The 19,960-nt window shown below is 41.6% G+C and overlaps 3 protein-coding genes across 7 annotated transcripts in view; 2 read left to right on the forward strand and 1 right to left on the reverse strand.

The window, feature by feature from the left end:
• trip6 (thyroid hormone receptor interactor 6) overlaps nucleotides 1–5,776 on the reverse strand; it is a 7,541-nt gene extending 1,765 nt beyond the window's left edge. Inside the window, exons 1-10 of one of the 3 annotated variants that reach the window (XM_008321033.3) lie at nucleotides 5,634–5,776; nucleotides 5,099–5,139; nucleotides 3,189–3,411; nucleotides 2,716–2,819; nucleotides 2,504–2,617; nucleotides 1,831–2,424; nucleotides 1,442–1,538; nucleotides 899–1,068; nucleotides 630–808; nucleotides 420–540 (exon numbers count right to left, since the gene is read on the reverse strand). In XM_008321033.3, coding sequence (XP_008319255.1) covers nucleotides 420–540; nucleotides 630–808; nucleotides 899–1,068; nucleotides 1,442–1,538; nucleotides 1,831–2,424; nucleotides 2,504–2,617; nucleotides 2,716–2,819; nucleotides 3,189–3,402 — 1,593 coding nt within the window. In that variant the 5' untranslated portion in view covers nucleotides 3,403–3,411; nucleotides 5,099–5,139; nucleotides 5,634–5,776. The other 2 variants (XM_025059451.1, XM_025059448.1) reach the window with 2 other exon arrangements.
• A 3,248-nt stretch (nucleotides 5,777–9,024) lies between these two features.
• bcl6b (BCL6B transcription repressor) lies at nucleotides 9,025–13,699 on the forward strand. The gene is made up of 12 exons (XM_008321053.2): nucleotides 9,025–9,507; nucleotides 9,958–10,034; nucleotides 10,123–10,331; nucleotides 10,426–10,671; nucleotides 10,763–10,882; nucleotides 11,066–11,258; nucleotides 11,352–11,563; nucleotides 11,656–11,762; nucleotides 11,848–11,991; nucleotides 12,083–12,213; nucleotides 12,739–12,876; nucleotides 12,962–13,699. Exons 3-12 carry the CDS (start codon nucleotides 10,129–10,131, stop codon nucleotides 13,100–13,102), a joined length of 1,635 nt encoding a protein of 544 aa, XP_008319275.1. The 5' UTR covers nucleotides 9,025–9,507; nucleotides 9,958–10,034; nucleotides 10,123–10,128; the 3' UTR covers nucleotides 13,103–13,699.
• Nucleotides 13,700–14,469: 770 nt separating this feature from the next.
• Nucleotides 14,470–19,781, forward strand: slc16a13 (solute carrier family 16 member 13). Of its 3 annotated transcripts, none has more exons than XM_008321065.3 (6): nucleotides 14,470–14,627; nucleotides 15,816–16,046; nucleotides 16,369–16,512; nucleotides 16,666–16,934; nucleotides 17,034–17,565; nucleotides 18,496–19,781. In XM_008321065.3, exons 2-6 carry the CDS (start codon nucleotides 15,818–15,820, stop codon nucleotides 18,714–18,716), a joined length of 1,395 nt encoding a protein of 464 aa, XP_008319287.1. In that variant the 5' UTR covers nucleotides 14,470–14,627; nucleotides 15,816–15,817; the 3' UTR covers nucleotides 18,717–19,781. The 3 variants fall into 3 exon arrangements, with proteins under 3 accessions (XP_008319287.1, XP_024912559.1, XP_024912562.1); XM_025056791.1 differs by lacking the exon at nucleotides 14,470–14,627 and adding an exon at nucleotides 15,499–15,717; XM_025056794.1 differs by lacking the exon at nucleotides 14,470–14,627 and having other exon boundaries at nucleotides 15,796–16,046.
• The last annotated feature ends 179 nt before the right edge of the window (nucleotides 19,782–19,960 follow it).

The raw sequence follows: 19,960 nt of genomic DNA on the forward strand, positions 1-19,960 counted from the left end.
TACCAAAAAAAGAGAATTGGAACATTTAAAACCACTTCACAAATTCTTTATAAAATGATGTAATGTACAGTTAGTTATTCTGATATGAAACTTGCATTTTTAGTCTTTCAACAGACACAATTATTGTGTATCAGTGTTTGCGAAGATTTCACAATGTTGTGTCTAGACTACCATAAATCAAAGCATAATGCAAAACATCAGATTGTATTTAATTGTAAAACTATCAAAACACACTGATGTTGACACGTTCATCAGTGCTGCCAACATGTGGAATCTTAAACTTTACTCTCAATTAAACCTTTACTCTGAACCCATCTGCCACTCTGCCTGCACACTATAACAAACGTTTTATTTTATTACAAATATATATTTCTGTACTTTCTATTCATTGAAACAGGATAAAGAAAAAACTGACACACCTCACAAATGTAACAGTTGACATGAAAACTGCGATCCAGTGCCACTATCCTGACTGTCTCCTCCTGACCCGGTTCAGGCATGATGGGCTCACCACACACTGAGCATCGTGGAGCGTATTTTCTGTTGGTAACAATGTAATTTGAAGTTTTTAGATGACATTTATGTCTGTTTCATTTCTGTATAGTATATTTGGCATGTAGATTTAGTACCTGTGAAAATCATCTATGCAGTGTATCTGAGAGGTGGCATCAACAGTGAAGGGAACTCCGTCCAAACAGCAGTTGCACACCACACATGTGAAACAGCGAGGATGGTAGGCTTTCCCCATGGCCCGTAGGATGCGGTCCAGGATGGGTTTGGAGCATTTTGAACATCGCTCTAATGTGCTCTACTCACATTTATAGGAAAAAAAATCTATCAGCGTACCTCACACAAAACTATGACAACCGTATAATGTGGTGTTGCATCTTTCACTTACAATGTAACAACTCTCACAGTAACTCCTTTTGTCCAGGGCATAGAAGGGTTGGCCTCGCAGACGAGCATGGCAGGTGATACAAGTGAAACACTCGACGTGAAACACCTGCTCCATGGCGATACAACCGCTGCCATCGCCCACCACGTTGTCTCCGCAGCGGGCACAACGACCTGGAATGAAAGCATCAAATTTTAGATGTGGCAAGAATGTAAGATTTTTTAAATTGTATTAATCAGTCAATAAACTCATTACTGCAGCATCTGACATGAAAACATTGCTAACTTGACATGAAAAAACAGTGTTTCCCAAACATTTTTCTAGCCGCAGCACATATTTTACATCAGATAAATCTCAAGCCACACCACCAGACGTAAGTGGCAGGAATATACTTGGTATTAGACCCTGGCCTGTTTAGTTGAACATTGTATTTGTTTGAATATCAAAGTTGGTGCTGCTCCGTCCCCTGACTTCTTTTCCATATCTCAAACAACTCCATTATAAATATGGCATTTTACTTTTTAATGTAACAAGATAGGACCATACCAAAATAGTCCTCTGCAGGTGGGTGGTTCATATCGTACACCAATTTCTTGGTGAGTCTTTCCAGTTCCTCCTCTGGCCTTGTTGTTGCTGCAACTTGCTAAAAACAAACAAACAGAAGTGTAAATATCCTTCAATATCAATCAGAATATTTTAAATTGTATTTTTTCTTGAAAAGTTTGCATCCAATATCTTGAAGATACATTATAAAATTAACTAAAAATTAGGTTAAAAAATAGAAATGTATCAGGCAAGGCTTTTCCCATACAATGTTTTACTAATGCACAAAGAAGTTGATCTAACAAGTGTTAGTTCAGAAAAATTCTAAAACACCCAATTTGCATGTCATTGTCACTTCAACCACACTGCCATGTTAAGATAGAAACTCTTACCTTGCTGGACTGATAAGCAGAACTCTGCAAAGCTCCTGCTCCAGTCTGAGTGTCCATCCCTCTCTTGGTGACAGGGACATGGTTGGCACGTCCTCCAGACCCTGTGCTGCCCCCCTTGAACCCAGCCTCAGTGTGCAAATCTTGACCTTGTGAACCAGGGTGTTGAGGGTACCAACCCTGAGCACTGAGTGTCTGAGCCTGAGGTTGGGCCCGTGACACGTGCTGACGAGGGGGAGGAGGGGTGTAGGCCTGTTCAGCCTGCCTCCCGGTCTGGGAGTAGGTGACGGGCTGTGCTGTTTTGACCTGGACACTGAACCTGGGGCCGGTTGGAGTCGAGGCAGTGGTGTAAGAGGCTGGGACAGGCTGGGGGTAGGGCTTGGGTGTTGAGGTGTAGTAGTCCTGCTGGTGGGAGGCAGTGTACTGAGATGATTGATGTTCACTGGGGTAGGGTGGAGCAGGTGTAGGGTGGTACTGGCTCTGAGGGTGAGGAGGGTAGCCCATGGTAGGGCGACCCTGAGGAGGAGCTGCAATCTGGTGAGAGGGCTTGTAGTGGTCCCCTGAGATGTACGTGGCGTAAGGCACATTATCGTACAGCTGCAGAGAGATTGATTAAAGAGTAAAACTTTTGTCAATATCAGAGATTTTCTGAGATTTTTTCAGAGAGATTTCCTACTTGTGTGCTTGAGTCCTGTGGGTGGCTGTCCAGATCAGCCAACATACTGGTGAGGGAATCAATGTCAGCGTCAATTTTGGAGTGATAGTTCATTTGCTTTTCAGGTCCTCGATGCTAATGTTGGTATTAAAAGAAAAAGTACACCAATAAATAAATTAGATCATAAAAATATACAATTACATCTGCTGGTATGGATTCAAATGCATGCCCACCATGTGTTCATAACTGTCCAGATGGGGGCTCCAGTGTCGATCTTCTTTAGATCCATGAGAAGGAGAATAATAATGATCACTAGCCGAATGGTGAACAGCTCCACCTGTCAATATATATTACAGCTCATTCATTTTTTTTAATTCATGTTAATGCCTGAAATTCTACTTTGTTTCCACACATCATAATAAAAAAGTAAATAACTTGATCAAAATACCAATTTATTGTCAGGTTTAAACATGACTAGTGGGATTTATTATTTTTGAACATATACTGAACATAATTTCCTTCCATTTGTGTCTGAGTCTATTTACAGAAGCTCAGCAAAACAACACAGTGAGAAAATGTTAGTCAAGTATTTGTGCAATGACATCATTACATGTCTAATCATGACAATGCATTCACTTTAAGTGAAGTAAATGCCCAATTCCCATCAGTCCCAGATTCCAGTTTGTGGCTTACGCCATTGTCTTACCTGTGGGTCCAGTGGCCATGTACCTGTTGCCCATCTCTCCAGCTCCACCACTTCCTCCATTTTGGTCATATGGACCATATTTTGGCCTAAATTCAGACACGCCCTTCTTGTTGGGGACTCGGTAAATCGCTGACCCAGCAGTGTGCGACATCTGAGGCACTGCTCGTTCTTTGCTGTCCAGAGTCCTTGGTGGAAGCCAAGTGGGACCGGACATATCAGGTGTCTGAGTTCAGAAAGCAAAAAATTGCTGTCATTAAATGGAATTCACAAGATTGGACATTTTCATCTCTTCAGACATAATTTATACAAACAGAATTGATGCTACTTTGTAACCAATGGAAACTACAGGATGCTTCAGACTTTGTTTCCTATGGCAACGGGAGACACACAGTTGGAACAATAGGTTTCAACTTGGGAAGCAGGAAGAGAGCAGCCACCCTGAAAGGCGAGGGGATTTCCAGCAGACTCGGAAATCGACCCTCTGAAAAAACTGGGAGAGTATGGCTTTGTGTGTGTTTGTGCGCACGTGTGTGTGGTTGTAGAAACAAACACTAGAACACTGATGTTTAGTTGACACTAATACAAACACACAAACAGGTGCTAATGTGTTGTCGTCCTCCTCCTCCTCCTCCTCCTTCATATGCACCACAATTGTTATTGTCAATGTGTGTTTACACAACAGTGTTATTAATTTCCACACAAAAAAGGGAAAAAAACAAGACAGGAAACGTTGCATAACGGATATGCGTTTGTGTACATACGACCACCTGGATCACAACAATATTGTGTGTTCCCTGTGTGGGACAAATATCAACTCTGAAGCACACAGCTGAACTGGAGACAACATGCTCTCTTGTATATGAGAAACAAATTCATAGCAATCAATTTTCAGCAAAGGATTTGGAACATTTCCGAGGATGACAACCAGACTATACTGTTGCTGTGGAAATTTTACACAGCTACTGGTGCACAGAGACAAATCCAGTGGAACCTCAGAGAATTAAAATGCTTACTTTAACTGATTTAATGTGGGTCATTCGTCTGACTTTAATCTTTGCTGGTAAGAGGATTACGATGATGGATGACAGAAGAATAGTGAATACTATTTATTTCAATAGTAATATAAAATATACACGTATAGTTTCCTATTCATTTACTTAAATGCCCCTAATTTGCTCTTTTATTTTGTACTGCATTAATGCATCTTATATGTAGACATAAGATTGCGCAGCAATCGCTTAATGAGACATAAAAAATAAAGAGTAAATTATAAATTATCTCACCTTTAATCATCAATAGATGATTATGAGGAAATAATAATAACGATAGTAATGACAATGGGTACATTTTGTTGCTAGATTTTATTTTAATTTTACATATAAATTACACCATAATAAAAGTTACAACTTTTTAAAATTTAATTGCAAACAAACATTCCAATTTTTAAACATTTCTTAATAATCAAACTATGCTGTTATAACACAATGCACAAAATAAAGTATCAAATGATGTTTGGGATTAAAATTTTAGCGAACCGGAATAAACAAAGAGCACATCCGGTCTTTCAAAATAAGGTAAATTGCGCTAACACATTTGATAAAAGACAAAGACAACAAAATTAAATTTGAAGAAATGGGGCAAACATGAATTAATTTTAAATAATTTATACGTAAACCACCGTTAACATAAACCTTTTTTAACCTGTGCTTTTATTTTAAAGATGGCCAGCTGTGGTTATAAGATATGGTACATAACGTATTCTATATTTAGCCAGACATGTCTGATTATGGCTTATTTTCCAAAGAAAGGGGCAAAATTGTGAATCAAAAAGGGATTCCAGAAATTAAATCAAATGTACTAATAATAATAAACACAAAATGCTACCGATGATAGCTGTTAGCATCTCCTACCGTTTACAGTTCCTTCACAGCTGTTCCCCTTCGCATCTCATCTGTACAACAAGAGTAAAAAATCAAAAGAGCTCCACAATAACAGAGAACATACATTTAATACCACTACTTTTTTGGTTTTTGTAACTCCAATATTAGTTACGCACAGTTGCAATGATATTTCATACAAACCAACAGAAAAAATGCAACTCAGATTTCGCCAATGTATTCCTTTGTGCGTCACTTAATGTTTTAAAAAACATACAGTTAAAATAGTAACATAGAACACACTGCGGGCTCGTTGATAGTCATTGTTAATGCTAATTATAATCATTCTGACAAGTTTGTTAGCCTGTTGTTAAATGGAGCACTGGTCCAGGGCTTAAACTTTACCACAACGACCGACACGAATGCAGCAGTAGACGGTCGAAAAAAGCGACATCTGCCGCCTGGACATAGCCGAACAAAGAGGGTGAAAATCTCAGTCCTAACGCTCACAGCCCAGAGCAAGTTGTACCGAAATAACGTGGCATTAGTGTAAGAGTCGTTCGCCTACTTTATCACGGATCCAGAGGCCTTTAGCAGCAGCAGCACCAACAGCAGCTCCAGTCCTCACTGCATTCTCCATGTGTGACGTAGTAGTGTGTGTATAAGTGAGTGAGTGAGTGTGAGTGTGTGTGTGTGTGTGTGTGTGTACTAGTATTACCATGTTTTGGGGACAAAAGAAAAAGGAAATATCCACTTAAAAACAACCTATAGACAGATGACAAAGACTTAAAGCAGATGATTGGGTTAAATATGGGTCATTACAAATTGGGGAAGAAAGGAAGTGGCATAAAAACCCAAAGAACAACTTGACAACTATTTTTCCGACCACAGTTTTTTTTCCTTAGTGCATTATAAAATACTTTAATTTAATAATTTCCTTTGTTTTAAGTCCTGATATCAGTCTGGAATCTAACCCTCAACCTTCCAAGTGTTAGACATCTGCACTACCCTCATAGTATGGGTACTTGAAGAGTATTTTGTAAGACGTTGTCTTACAAGTGTAAGAGTACCAAATGTAGTAAATAAAACTACACATAACAAGAATACTGTGAATGCATAAACTGCACCAACCCAGTATGTGTTTACTCAATGTCTAATGATCATTGTTGTGTTGAACATAAACATTGTTTAGTGTTAGACTTGTGTAGTGATTTTGTTTGTTTTTTCTCCATATTTAGCAATCGTCTACCATCCACTGGTTTATTTAGCGGTTTGTTAAATTTGGGTCAACCGTCTCCTTTTCCATTAAGGCCCCATTCACTTTCATCTTCCTTCTGTCCTTAGCTCCACCCAGCACCTTGTCAGAGCCCCACTACTCTCCCTGAGGGGCTTATTGTGAACAACTGTCAATGATCATTTCAAGGTTCTGTCCAACAAGTGGACAAACAACCATGGCAGCTCCCTCCCTGGGATATCCCCACATCCTCCTCCCCATTCTCCTCCCCTTCTGCCCCCCCCCTCCCCATCCAGTATCTCTGCTCTCTTTGTCCATATATGTCCAAAATGTCCTGCCTCCGCAGGAAGACACATTAAAAGCTGATTTGTTATTGTTGCAGCAGCCATCCACCCTTTGGCACCAACAGTGGGATTTGAAGTCAAAGCATGGCTTCAGTCCACACATTATCAGATAAACAATATATTTCTATCCAGGCAACCAGGAAGCCAGAGAAGAAGGGGGATTCCCAGACGTTGTTGGAGTTGACCTCAGAGTGATGGAGGCTTGATCAGTTTTGTTAACATTTTTGGTCTAAATCCAAAAGAAGGCCAGGGGGTCACAAACGGGGACTGACAAGAGAGGGTCAAATGCAGGAAGTAACACCACCGTTGCCCATTTTTGCCAAAGGGATAAACTCAATGGTTTCCGTGCATTGGTGAACCTGTTTAGTAATAGTCTCACTTTTCCTCCCCCACCTCCCTCATGCTCCCCCCCAATTCATCCGTTTCTCTCACAATGCCTGGAAGTAGCTGAGACCTACATCTCCCTCTCTGTTTTTTTAATTGTTGTTTTCTGTTATAACAAAAGCACACAATTGATCTGAGCTCCGTCCAAACAAATAAAAGCAGGAGGACACGCACGCGAGCACTACACCCCAGAGAAAAACTTCCGACTCATATTTACAAAGCTTTCATACACAAATGCAGTATCAAGTAATATTTAATGTCCACGTTCAAATCAATGGCCACCTTGTCAAATAACACTACCACATCATTTAGTAACGCTTTTAGGAACAAACAATGTTATTATAGGAGTTGAGAAACATTCGAAAATAATAAAAATTGTAGTAACCCCCAAAGTACTTGCCTCCCATCTGGATCAAAAACACATACCAACAATGTGTGAAGCTGCATTTACCATTGGAAACAGTCCCACACAAAAATGCCTTGAAACCATCTACGTTACAGGTATTTTCTTAGTGTTTGTGGAAGTGCTGGAGTTATTTTCTTGCAACACACGACAGCAATCCTACAGTCACAAACCCAATTCTGTAAGCAGTTCCCCTTATTACTGTTAGGTATATCCTGCACGTTGGATATCGGAAAGGCAGTTTTATGCTGAAACTCCAAATTTAGCAAATATTTACACATTCATTCGCCTGCTAGTTTCTGCCTCCATTGAAAACTCAGAACAGCTAAAAAGCAGCATGTTGACACATGGTCTCAGGTATCCCCTGAGTTTGATATATCCGGGGTTTTGTGCACTGTAGGTCAAACATAAATATTTCTTCTTCTGCTTCCTCTATTTCTGCCTCTGTGAAACACTTTGATGTGACGGAAACACTGACAGTTCACAGTTCACATTTGCATTGCCTCAAACCAGTGCCCTGCCTCTGTACATGTATGTGAACCTGCGGCTGCACTCAGGATGAGGCAACTTTCCTCTTGTTTTTTATGTTATTCATGACCTCCAGAACCCTACATTACCCTGAGTCTCCATTACTCCTCCCTTGTCTTTCTGCTGCCTTTATTGTTGACGGATGTCCTGCACAGGCGTTTTCATTCATGTCTCTGAGCAGCTTTGCAGGATGCCCCACTAATGTGCCTGCATGTGAATGTGGCGGTCGAAGGGCAGTTCCTGTACATCTGTCGCTTACAGCTCTATGAGTCAGGGCGGGGCCAAAGGGTTGTTTTTCAGAACTAGGAGCAGGTCTCCCATCTAGAACCATGGATTTCGGTCTCACTTCCTTCCTCTACATCCACATAACACTACGCCTCTGCTCTCAGGCAGCAGGCCAGAAGCTTCCGGACACAGTTGTGGAACCATCAATAATCCCTGTGAACCTGATGCAGTGACACGGTTCTTTGAATTTCAAATCCACTGCCTAATACATTCAAGTGATACCTTTTACATAATGAGATCAAATGCTGTTATACTGTATGTTGTGAACAACATTAGACCAGTGGTTCTTAACCTTGTTGGAGGTACTGAACCCCGAACCCAGGTTAAGAACCACTGCATTAGACACACTGGTTAAAAAGGATCCAAACCACAACACAGTCAGCATGTATATGGAATCACCAAATGAGATACACGGGTACAAAGTAGACACTATACAGAAAGCCATGTTACAGCCCATTTATTTACCCTTGTGCGTCACTGTGGCCAGTACATATTCTGGGAAAAAGTCCAAATGATATCTCCAGGCTTTACATCAAGGGTTTAAGTTACTGAAGAAAGTGTAGTTTGAGTAAAGTCTGGTGGTGGCACTTTCACATTAAAGGCATTTAAAGTAAATAATAACTTAATGCAATTTTTTTACTGCATTAATATTTTAATGGAAAATTACCAATGCTCTGTTCTCTCAATTGAGATTTATTTACCTTTCAAATATGTTGACCACCCCCCAATCTGCATTATATAATACACTTCTTGTTTAACCAACAACAAACTATTATTCCAGTTTCCTCTCACTCAGTTTCCTCCATCATAGAGTGGGGTCAAAGGTGCAAAAGCGTTGGTGGGGGGAAACCTGAAGACCCTTGGACATCTAGGCACGTACCTTATCTCCCCTAGGGGTCCTCATATATGTTTTTTCACCGAGAATCACAAACACATGGTTCTTTCCTGCCATTTCTTTGCTCAAAGCGATAGGGGTTTAGAAAAACTAATAGACCACTAAAAATACTTGGAGACTGGAGCCTGGGCTGTTTTCCTGCACTGCTCCTACAGAAAGCGTGGGCCACCGACCAGGAAGGAGGAAACGAGCCGCTCTGGCCATGTGGGGGCTTCCTGCGTAACTTTATAAAGAGTCCTCTCCCTTCAGTTTCCTCACTCAGAGTCAGTGGCAGCTGTGGGAGAGCCCCTGCTCCACATCTTTGATCACAGACTCAACACTGAGCTGAGGGCTTGACGTGGACACGAGTTCTCGTCCCTGCTGGTCGGGGTGAGTCAGAAAAATGCTTTTTTCTTTATTGTATATTCTTTTTCGTGGTTATAACTGTGAAAATGTTTGTAAATGTAACATCTCTTAAAGCTTATTGAAAGAAATGAAAATCCTTCTTTTTCTTACTTTTTTGTTAAATGCATCGTCATCTTCCATCTCAGTCTATCCCTTGACTCCTCTCCTGTCCCATAATGATCTTTACAGAATTCTTTACTGTCTTCTCCCCCGTTAATGGAATCTTCACCATTGTTTTCATCTCCTTTATCTCTCTTCAGCACATGTCCAAACCTCTTCTAGGTCAGCTATCTAACTTTATCTTTAAACTTTTGAACCTCAGCTCCAATCCCTTCAATTCTAATTCTGTCCATTCTGGTTTCATACCTACAACCCATATACATATTTATATAGCCAATATTTAACTTTTTATTTTTTGTGTTTTCCTTTATCCAGGTACGAGTAGGGAGCTGGTCTCACCTAACACGTGTCTGGGACACTTCAGACTATTTATTCTATAATTTAAAACACAGGTCTGTTATATTTTTTGAAAATAATTATGCACTGAATCCCATAATGCACCATATTCTTATTCTTGCAATATCTGTAAAAACTCTACAGACAAGCATGATGGAAGCGTTGGGAGGATACAGAATGGGCAGAGAGCAGGAGCTCAGGCCTGAGGGATATGTGAAAGAGTTCACACGACACTCCAACGACGTACTGCTAAACCTTAATGAGCTCCGGCACCGTAACATCCTGACTGACACCACCCTAGTCGTTGGAAACGTGCAGCTGAGTGCACACTGTGCCGTCCTTGTGGCATGCAGGTCAGTGCTAAGACATCACGAAAAGTAGTTCCTGTGCATTAATTCTTCATGAACATTATATATTCAAAATACTGTATTTTATCTTGTGCTTCAGTGGGTTCTTTTACTCCCTGTACTCCCGCCGTGTGATGCTGCAAGGGCGTGGTGGAGGAGATCAGCTCATGACAGTGTCCCTCCCCAACACTTTGGACGCCTCCAGCATCTCCCTGCTCCTGGACTTCATGTACACCTCCCGTCTCCCTCTGACTCCTAGCATTGTCCCAGGAGTTCTGGCCGCTGCAGCTTATCTACAGATGGACCACGTGGCTGAAACCTGCAAGGACTTCATGCGCCTGCACTGGTGAGAAGCTCAGATGAGAATAAAAAATAAAATCCACATAAAGATCCATTTGAGGTTTTAAATTATTGAGAATTTGTTCTTGTTTTTTTAGCAGGGAGAATATGAGCACCAGACACCTACGACTGGAGCTGGACTCCAGTGTCTCTGTTGCCTCAGTCGCCCTCATGGGAGGAGGTTTGTCTCATCCAGGACCAGTGGCAGGAACTGCAAGGTAACAGAAAACAAGTGCATTATATTAAGATAGCATCTGTTGTGTTTGTTGATCAACTGTTATACTGGCAACCAGAGAATAAGAATGTGCTGTTGCAGACTACCATGAGTGTGTCTGCACTCCTGCGCCTTTGTTAGTTGACAGGTTGAGCTCATTACAGGACTTCCTGTGTTTGTCCTGCAGGTTCTCTCAGGAGGGCGGAGGGTCTCTGAAGCCAGGGGCTTTCCCATCCTGCCAGTCTGGGCCAAAGGAGGCAAGAGAAAAGCCCGAGTCGCCACACATGGCCAGCCCGACCCCATCTCCAGACAGCCCCGCCCGCTCCAGCTGCCAACCCAGTTCTCCAGCTGAGTCCAACACCTGTAACAAAAACTTAGTGGTAGGTTCCCGAAAACAAACAAACAAAAACATATAATACTTACAATGTTATTATGTCAATGTAGATGTAATTTCTTTGCTATTTCCCCCACAGAGTGAAACTAGAACCACGCCAGATCCAAAGGCCTGCAACTGGAAAAAGTACAAGTACATTGTCCTCAACCCTCTGTGTGCTGCGCCCACAGTGAAGGAGGAGCAGACGGAGGAGCCCCAGAGTCAAGCGTCACCTATGACTGATCCGATGATCCTGACTCCCAAAGGCCCAGTAGAGGCGTGGTCTGGAGAAGTGCCTGGTCAGATTGATAGGTAGGAGCTCCAGCACTATAAACTAAGAGAGGATAAATGGAAAGATAGAACAATATTTGCAAAGTGAAAATGTGATTGTCTCACATCATCAGACAGGGGCAGGCCTCCTGCTACGAGGGTTCTGGCCGAGCCCCTCCCCTCGGGCCACTACCCTCTCTGGATCCACAAAAAGTGACCCCAACTCCCAAGGATGAACTTGGTATGAACTAAAACTCTCATTTAAATTAAGAGACATTGTCCTAATTCTTCATCTATACACTTAACTTTTCACTGCCTCTCTCCAGGTTCACCCTGCACCAGTCTCTCAAATCTGGACCCTGCTAATGCAGAAGCTGCCATCAATAATAAAGAGGTCATCAAGCGTGAGAACTACTATATGTCCTACTGTTATTCTGGAAACATTCAAGGAACCAAAACCACCGCCTCAAGTAGGGGATTTTTTAGAACCACTGTTCTGTTTATTTTATCTAAACAGTTGACATGAAAACCAGTGATTGACAAAGACTTTTGACTTTCCAGGCGACAAACCGTACCGCTGTAATGTGTGCGGAGCCCAATTCAACCGCCCAGCCAACCTGAAGACCCACTCACGCATCCATTCAGGAGAGAAACCATACCGTTGTGATACCTGTGGCGCTCGATTTGTTCAAGTAAGAAGGAGTTTCCTCATTTCCTTGTACCTTTTTAGAAATCAGTTACGTAATCAGCCTTCTTAACTGTTACTCCAAGTTTCTCCATGACCTCCTCAGATTAGACTAGATTAGATTATACAATAACAATAACAATTGTATAATAAAATTATAATCAAGAATAGAAAAATACATGCAACAGTACTTCTCATTAAAACCAAGACAGAGAAAGAGAAAGAGCAAAAGGATGCTCTTATTGCAAAAACTATATAAACACAATAAGCAGTTTGCATAAAGGAAGTGGAAAGGAACTAAAGAAATAAAGTACACATCAAAGCAGACATTCAGACCCATCGGTGGTTGGTTGTGTTGTGTTTTCACGAATCTCCTCTGGGCTCGTCCTCTTTTCCTCCTGTCTGATCGCTCCATGTTCAGCATTTGTTCTCCAATATTTGCATCTCTTCTAAGCAAAAGTTTCTTCTCTAACCTTATCATCAGTTATACATCCAGAAATCTTATCATCTCACTCTTGTTTTTCTGTAATAGGTTGCTCACCTCAGGGCCCACGTCTTGATCCACACAGGTGAGAAACCTTACCCGTGTCACACCTGTGGCACCCGTTTCCGCCACCTGCAGACTCTGAAGAGTCACCTGCGCATCCACACTGGAGAGAAGCCTTACATTGTGAGTCAGGACTGCACCACCCACACTCAGAATCACCCGTTCATGTTCTGTTCTTTTAACCTGCTCACTCTGCTCCGCTCCACAGTGCGAAAAGTGCGACCTCCACTTTCGTCACAAGAGCCAGCTGCGCCTCCATCTGCGTCAGAAACATGGCGCGGTCACCAACACCAAGATCCGCTACAAGGTGCTGACGGAGCCGTACCAACCTCTACTGCAGGCCTGCTGAGGAGACAGGCCTCTACGTCACAGCCACCGCAGCAAGTGTAATTCACAAAGCATTAATGCCATAGAAATACAATGTATAGCGATAAACGTAGAGATGAAGTGCATGATGGGAAAGAAATAATGTTTAAAGAAGTGTTTTTTGTAGGTCTGGGAAGGAGGTGATGTTATGTAGAATGGAATGGTGGGAACTGTGGAGACGCGTAAGGTTTGTTAGAAAGTAAGAAAGAAAGAAAGAAAGATAGAAAGAAAGAAGCAGGTTTTTATGAAGAAGGGAGGAGTGTAAGTTGAACTAAAACGACAGTGATAGTAAAGCTATTAAACTTACACTGAGGCCTGGGGCCCATGTTTTTGTTTTAATTATTATTCTAAGCTAAAGTATGCTGTAATATTTGCTTTTATGGTCCCAGCTGGCAAAGGACTTTTTTTAAAGAAAGAAGAAAGTGAATCAGTGTTGGAGTATGAAAGATCTTTAGTAAGTGATTAAATATCATAATATAATGGATAATGATAAGTATACATTTGGAAGTGTTTGGGTTAATTTGCTGGACAAAGATGTTTTTTCTACAAGTCAAATTAAACAGTTTTTATACCAATCGGACACCTTGTGTTGGCTGTGTCTTTCTTTGGTGAAAGTACGAGGCAATTTATGGCAATAAATGACAAAAGCAAGTGAAAAAAAAAACTGGAAATATTTTTTTCAGCTCCTGTTTGCTCTCTCTTCTACACTTCCCTCTCCTCCCTGCATCTTCCTTCCTTCCTCTCATTAACTCACTCTTTCTCCCCATGAATCACACTTTTTCCCCTCCTTTTTTCGGCATCTAAAACAATACGGGCACCTGTTTCCTCCTAGGAGCTCATATAGTTACGTCTCCACCACGTGATGTTGTGGTGCTGCTGCTTCCTGAAGGTGATGGGGGTGAAGGTGGATGAGAAAGGGATGGAGGGGTCCAGACTCCCGTTGAACTCGGTCATCATCTGTCACCCCCCACTTCCTGCTCCTGGGTAAGTTCATGTTCTCGGGGCCACACAGCAGACAAACATCGGAGATTTGACAGGACTTTCCAGCCTTCGCTCCCTTCTTTCCTCACCTAAAAGAACAACGCTGACTGGGCTGTTTTTGTTGCTGTGATATGAATGTTTCCATTAAAATATCTGTTCTTGTTGGACTTCAGGGTAGTGATGTGCGGATCGATCCTGAAATATCGATACTTCCGATTCTGGATCTTTATGCTCTGAAATCGATTCTGAAATCAAAATATCGATACTTTTGATACTTACGCATTCTGAGATGAGGTGTATCCTAAACAGAAACATGGTGAAAAGTTAAAAAGTCCCAACAGTTTGTACTGCTTTTAACGGAAACATGTGTTCAGTGCGCGTCAACGTCACGGCGGTTGCGCGCGTCACCTTACAGCTGTGTGAAGTTGAACCTGTAAACGGTTGCTCTGTTCTCCACGGTCACAGTGTGGAGTCAGTGAGGGTGCCTGGACCGTAGGCCATGTGCTGTTCTGGTTGAACAACACAGAGTAAGTACAGCTCGGTGAACGGTTCGGACTTGTCAGCGAAAAGCACGTGATGTTTTGTTTAAATTGTGTCAGCTGTGTGAGCGCTTCCACGGCAGTGGAGGGATTACTCGCGTCTAAATTGTCCGCAGATATATTTAATCGTCACAGCTCGTCAGTCAACTACTTTATCGTGTTGTAAAGCACGTTATATAAGATTTGCAAGTAAACGCGAAATGTGCAACGTAACATTTATGACCGTTTGTTGTTTTCGTTTTGTTACTGGGGGTTGGGGATAGAGCCACCGCGCAGGCGCAGTTTTAGGGCAACGTCATTGTTTCATCTGGCGTGGTCAGTCACACCTGTTTAATTATCATGGGCGTGTCCAATGTGTGGGGTTGTGTTCCCCACGATTTATTTAATTGTACAGATACAGATTTTTATAGTTTTCTATTTTTCCATAAATTTCGTATAGCTGTTTTTTAAAAACGTTTCTGCTAACTTCTATTGTTTATTGTGGAGGCCACATTGTAGTTCATTTATATTTTTTCATAACACTCACAAACATGTTAGCATTTTTAGCCTACGTTTTTTTGGCCTTATATAAAAACAAATGGACAAACAAGTACATTTATGCACCATCGTGTTTAACATGGTCTAACTTCACCAAATTTATCAACAATAAAAAAGTCTAACCAGAATGATTTCACTTGTGAGCAATAAAATGTCTTTAAAGTGAATACTTTTATTCATTTGTCAAATCCTGTGAAATATAATCAATTCAATTGTCAAACATCGTCTTAAATAATCTGCAATAAACAGACAACATTCTTTTCTGGTGTGTTTGTTTTAGAAAGTTGGCTAACGGACATGCTAATGTGTGAATACAGGCCAGAGTTCAGCTTCAGGTTATTTAGTCTCACATACTGACCTGACGGTTGAGCAGCTCTGTAACACCAGCAAGGCATAAAATCTTTACTGGCCTGTGGAAGTTAATGATTATAGTGTTTGACAGCGACAGAGAAGATCTGAAAATAGTCCTGCTCTGCTGCTGAAGAAGAGCAGAGAGCGCTTTCACTTCTATTTTGTGTCAGTGTACTCCAGGCCTTCTTTGGTACTTCCTTTTTCTTCTAATCCCCCAGCAGTTCCTATTAGAGTTCATCTGGGTTTTACTTTTCCCGTTGTCTTAGTTTTGTACACTCTTCCTCACAGACATGGCCGACCAGGAGCCCAAAGCCAAGCGCTGCAGCAGTAAAGCTGAGGGCTCAGAAGGAGACTGGAGCTGGGTGCTGGTGACTGCCATGTTCGTCAGCACGGGCCTGGTGTTCGGACTGATGAGGAGCCTGGGCGTCTTCTTCGTGGAATTCGTTCATTACTTTGAGGAGAGCGCTCAGGCCATCTCCTGGATCTCCTCAATAGGCCTGGCAGCTCAGCAGTTCTTCAGTAAGTCTACTGCCCTCTACCTACTAATACATATTCTTAATGATAATATAATGTACTGCTTATTTTGCTTTGGTGATAACAAAAGGAATTATAATTTATAATATAATTTATTTATGATTTAATATCAGATATGTAGAAGCAAAGTGGTATCTAAATCTAAAATGTCTTAAGGTGGTACTTTTTTGGAATGTGTTAAAATTATTTTGAATTTTAATGTTAAATTTTACAAATATTTCCTGTACATATTTGCTTTGACAGCCCTGTTTTGGCCAAAGATCATTTTTGTTCCACTCATGTTGGCTCGCTGTAACATGTCTTGCAGGTCCTCTGGGTACAGCTCTGTGTAATGCATATGAAACACGGTGGGTGGTGATGACTGGAGGCTTCCTGGCTGGACTGGGCCTCATGCTGGCCTCACAGGCCACCTGCCTCCTCCACCTGTATCTCACCATGGGTGTCATTTCAGGTGATTCCACTTTGACTCACCTGAATGGAAATAACTGTCTACCCTGTATCCAATGGCATGCTCCTCATTGAATCCTGCTGCCAACAGCTCCGTAACCATGTCATGAACCTCTAACCCTGACACTGCACTATTTTCCCCTTTCATTTCCTCCAGGTGTGGGCTGGGGGCTGGTCTTCACTCCTATGATGGCCACAGTCACTGCCAACATCATTAAGCGCCGTGCCTTAGCACTGGGAGTGGGACTCTCCAGCGTTGGCATTTTCTCCTTCTCTTTCAACCCTTTCTTTCAGTTTCTGGTGGAGACATACACCTGGAGAGGGGCCTTGCTGATTCTCGGGGGCCTCAGCCTTAACATTGTGGCCTGTGGGGCCATCATCCCTCTGAGAAGACGCCCTAAGTCTTTAGAAAAGGTGGAGCAGAAGGTAGGAAAAATCTTAGTTTCCACAGAGAAACACAGCAGGGAAGTTGATTCTCTTCAGGATCTTCAGATTTGTTGTCTTCTTTGTTCTATCCCTCACCAGGTCAATGCCAAGGGCAGGTCTTCGTGTTCTACGATCCTCAAACAAGCCTCCACCTACCTGGAGCTTTCACTGCTCTTGGAAAGGCCTTATCTCACCTATGTCGCCGCTGTCAGTTTTGTGAACTTTGGTTACTTTGTGCCATACTTCCACCTGGTGGCCCTCAGCCGCCACGCTGGTTTCTCTGACTATCAAGCTGCATTTGTCATGTCAGCCACGGGAGTGGCAGACATCCTCGCCCGTGTGATGTCAGGCTGGTTCTCCGACCTGGGACGCTTTCGGCAGATCCATTTGCTGAGCCTGTGGGTCACACTGGCGGGAGTGTTCATCATGTTCCTGCCTGTGAGCTCACTGTCTGGTTCTTATGTTGCACTCTTGGTTGTTAGCCTCTTCTACGGCTTCTGTGCCGGGGCTTTGACCTGTGTGTGCTTCTCCGTGGTGCCAATGATAGTGGGCGTGGAGCGAGTGATGGGGGCCATGGGGCTGCTGCAGCTCATCGAGAGCGGCGCCGGCCTGCTGGGGACTCCTCTGTCAGGTAGGACACAAAGGAAGGACTTCAGAGAGCTGAGTTAGAGTGTGTTTTCTAAAATGACCTTAACCTGAACCACACATTGACTCACTGAGTCAAATATTAATCCTAGTCAGGGTCAGGCTGCTCAAGTCATTCAGCTGAAACTCCGGTCATTTAGAGTTTTTAATCTACTTTATTTTCCTCTTTGTGTCTTGCTTTTTTATTACAATAGAGAGATGTCCAAACTAAATTAGTTTTTTTTTTAATGCAAATCATTACTCCTGTTGAATCAGCTTCAGGTCCTAGCCAGGTCAAATAAAGTTTAAATAAAGGTTAAATAAAAATGAAGGATAGTTGGAAAATGGTTAAAAACCAAACAATGGATGGCCACAGGTTGGGATAGAAATAAACTGTAATGATTAGCTTAGCAGGCTAGCTATGAGGTCCAGCAGTTGGTAAAGAAAATATAACAAAAATAACCAACATTGAAAAAAATGTTACATTGGAAATTTGAAAATATTAAATTAAACCCATTACATTGAAAATTATCTAATGCTTTTTAATGTTTTAAAAAAGAAGCTCATTATGGGATTGTTGGGCCCAAAGCCAGTTTGGACATGCTAACTTTATCCTACGATATATTCACGTTACTGTGTTTTACTGTCTGTAAGTTGCACTTTTTTTTTCATCCTTTGGCGGGGTTTGCAACATATATATTAAAATATATAATTTCACGTTTGTTATTTTCACACTGAGAGCCACTAGAGGGCACTCTAGCTGGCTGGTGCGACATACTCCTGCATTTTTTAGCTGGTATGACTTATACTCCAGAGCAACTTATAGTCCTGAAAATGCGGTACATGAATGAGTAAAAAAAAATACGAGCAGAAGGCTAAATAACACATAACAAAACACTAATAATTTTAAACATTTTTTCTGTCTCTTTGTCAACAGGATGGCTCAAGGACATCACAGGCAACTACACTGCCTCTTTCATGGTAACAGGCAGTTTTCTCATTTTTGGGACTCTGACTTTGGCCACTCTTCCTCACTACTTCTCCTGTAGAGATCCTCCACCCGTGCAAAGACATTCCCATAATGGCAAGAATGTGACCTCATGTTCAGAGTTGGAGCAGCTCCGTAATGCTAACACAAGTAATGGAGGAGCTTTATGACCTGGCTGCAGAAGCCTGAATAGAGTGTTGGTTCAGAGATCATCACCTCCTTTAAGTCTACAATTGCACAAAGAAATGCAGAGTTGCTGCATGTTCAAATGATACCTCAGTGACTCAGACCAAAAAGGCCTCTCTCCTTGTGCTTGGAAATTATTCCTTTTTTTCTCTGCACACACATGAAGTTAGCACAACAGGATTGTAGGCAAGAGAGGAAAATGCAATTATTTTACCTGTCAAGACCAGTATATATTTTAATATGTACACTTGTATGTTTTTTTTTACCTTAATTTCAGGCACAGATCATTTTAATGAATCACATTTTATCGACCATGAAAACATGGCCGTGAATACTACAGTGTCAAACTGATGGACATGAACCCTGACACTGGATATCAGGCTTTTCTGATTACCTAATCTGAATACAGGACAGATCACAGTGAACCTTAATCTAACAGCCAGGACTCGACAATACGGACCAAAGATCATATTATCTCTATATTTTTCTACTAGTGACTCAACTGAAGGTAAAATCATGTTCATAATGGCCAGTTAAAGTCTAACTTGCCCCATTGACATACAAAAAGAAACATTTTAGGAAATAAACACTATTTTGGAGGACTGAGTGCCAAGATTAAATAAATTAATACATCATGAAATAATGACTGAAATATTAATGTCATTAAATAATTTTAATTGAGGATTATAATTATTGATTTTATTACATTTTGTTACTATCAGTCATAGTTCATAAATTAATGTTATCTGTCAAACTTACCCATCATAGTCAGTGTGCGGGGCTAAGGCTAATATAGTCTTATCCATTGGTCTGAAGTAGCATTCCTGGAGAAACATGATAGAGGACTATCATGAACTTGGGAATATGAGACATTTTAGACGTAGCAGAGGCTGTGGAAGACAGACCTGCCAAACCCACAGCATGTAGCAAATATAGCACCTCAACACCAGTATGTCTTAAAGCAATATGGGTACATTCTTAATATTTATCTCCAACAGTTCATTCAAATGCTGCACATGAGGAAATAAACACAAGATCTAATTCTCTAAGTACTCTTTTGTTACAATCATTAGTGCACAGGCACTTTTTCTGACCATAAACTTAAACCGTCTTAGTACCGAGGGGAGGGGGGTCGGCATGACCAGTTCAGGATGGAATTTTGTTTCTATTGAACAGTGGAGTGCTATCAATGATTGTTGATGAAAAAAGTATTAATTTATAAAATTTA

This window comes from Cynoglossus semilaevis, chromosome 1 (genome assembly GCF_000523025.1).
Source record: "Cynoglossus semilaevis isolate Cse_v1.0 chromosome 1, Cse_v1.0, whole genome shotgun sequence".
NCBI lineage: Eukaryota > Metazoa > Chordata > Actinopteri > Pleuronectiformes > Cynoglossidae > Cynoglossus > Cynoglossus semilaevis.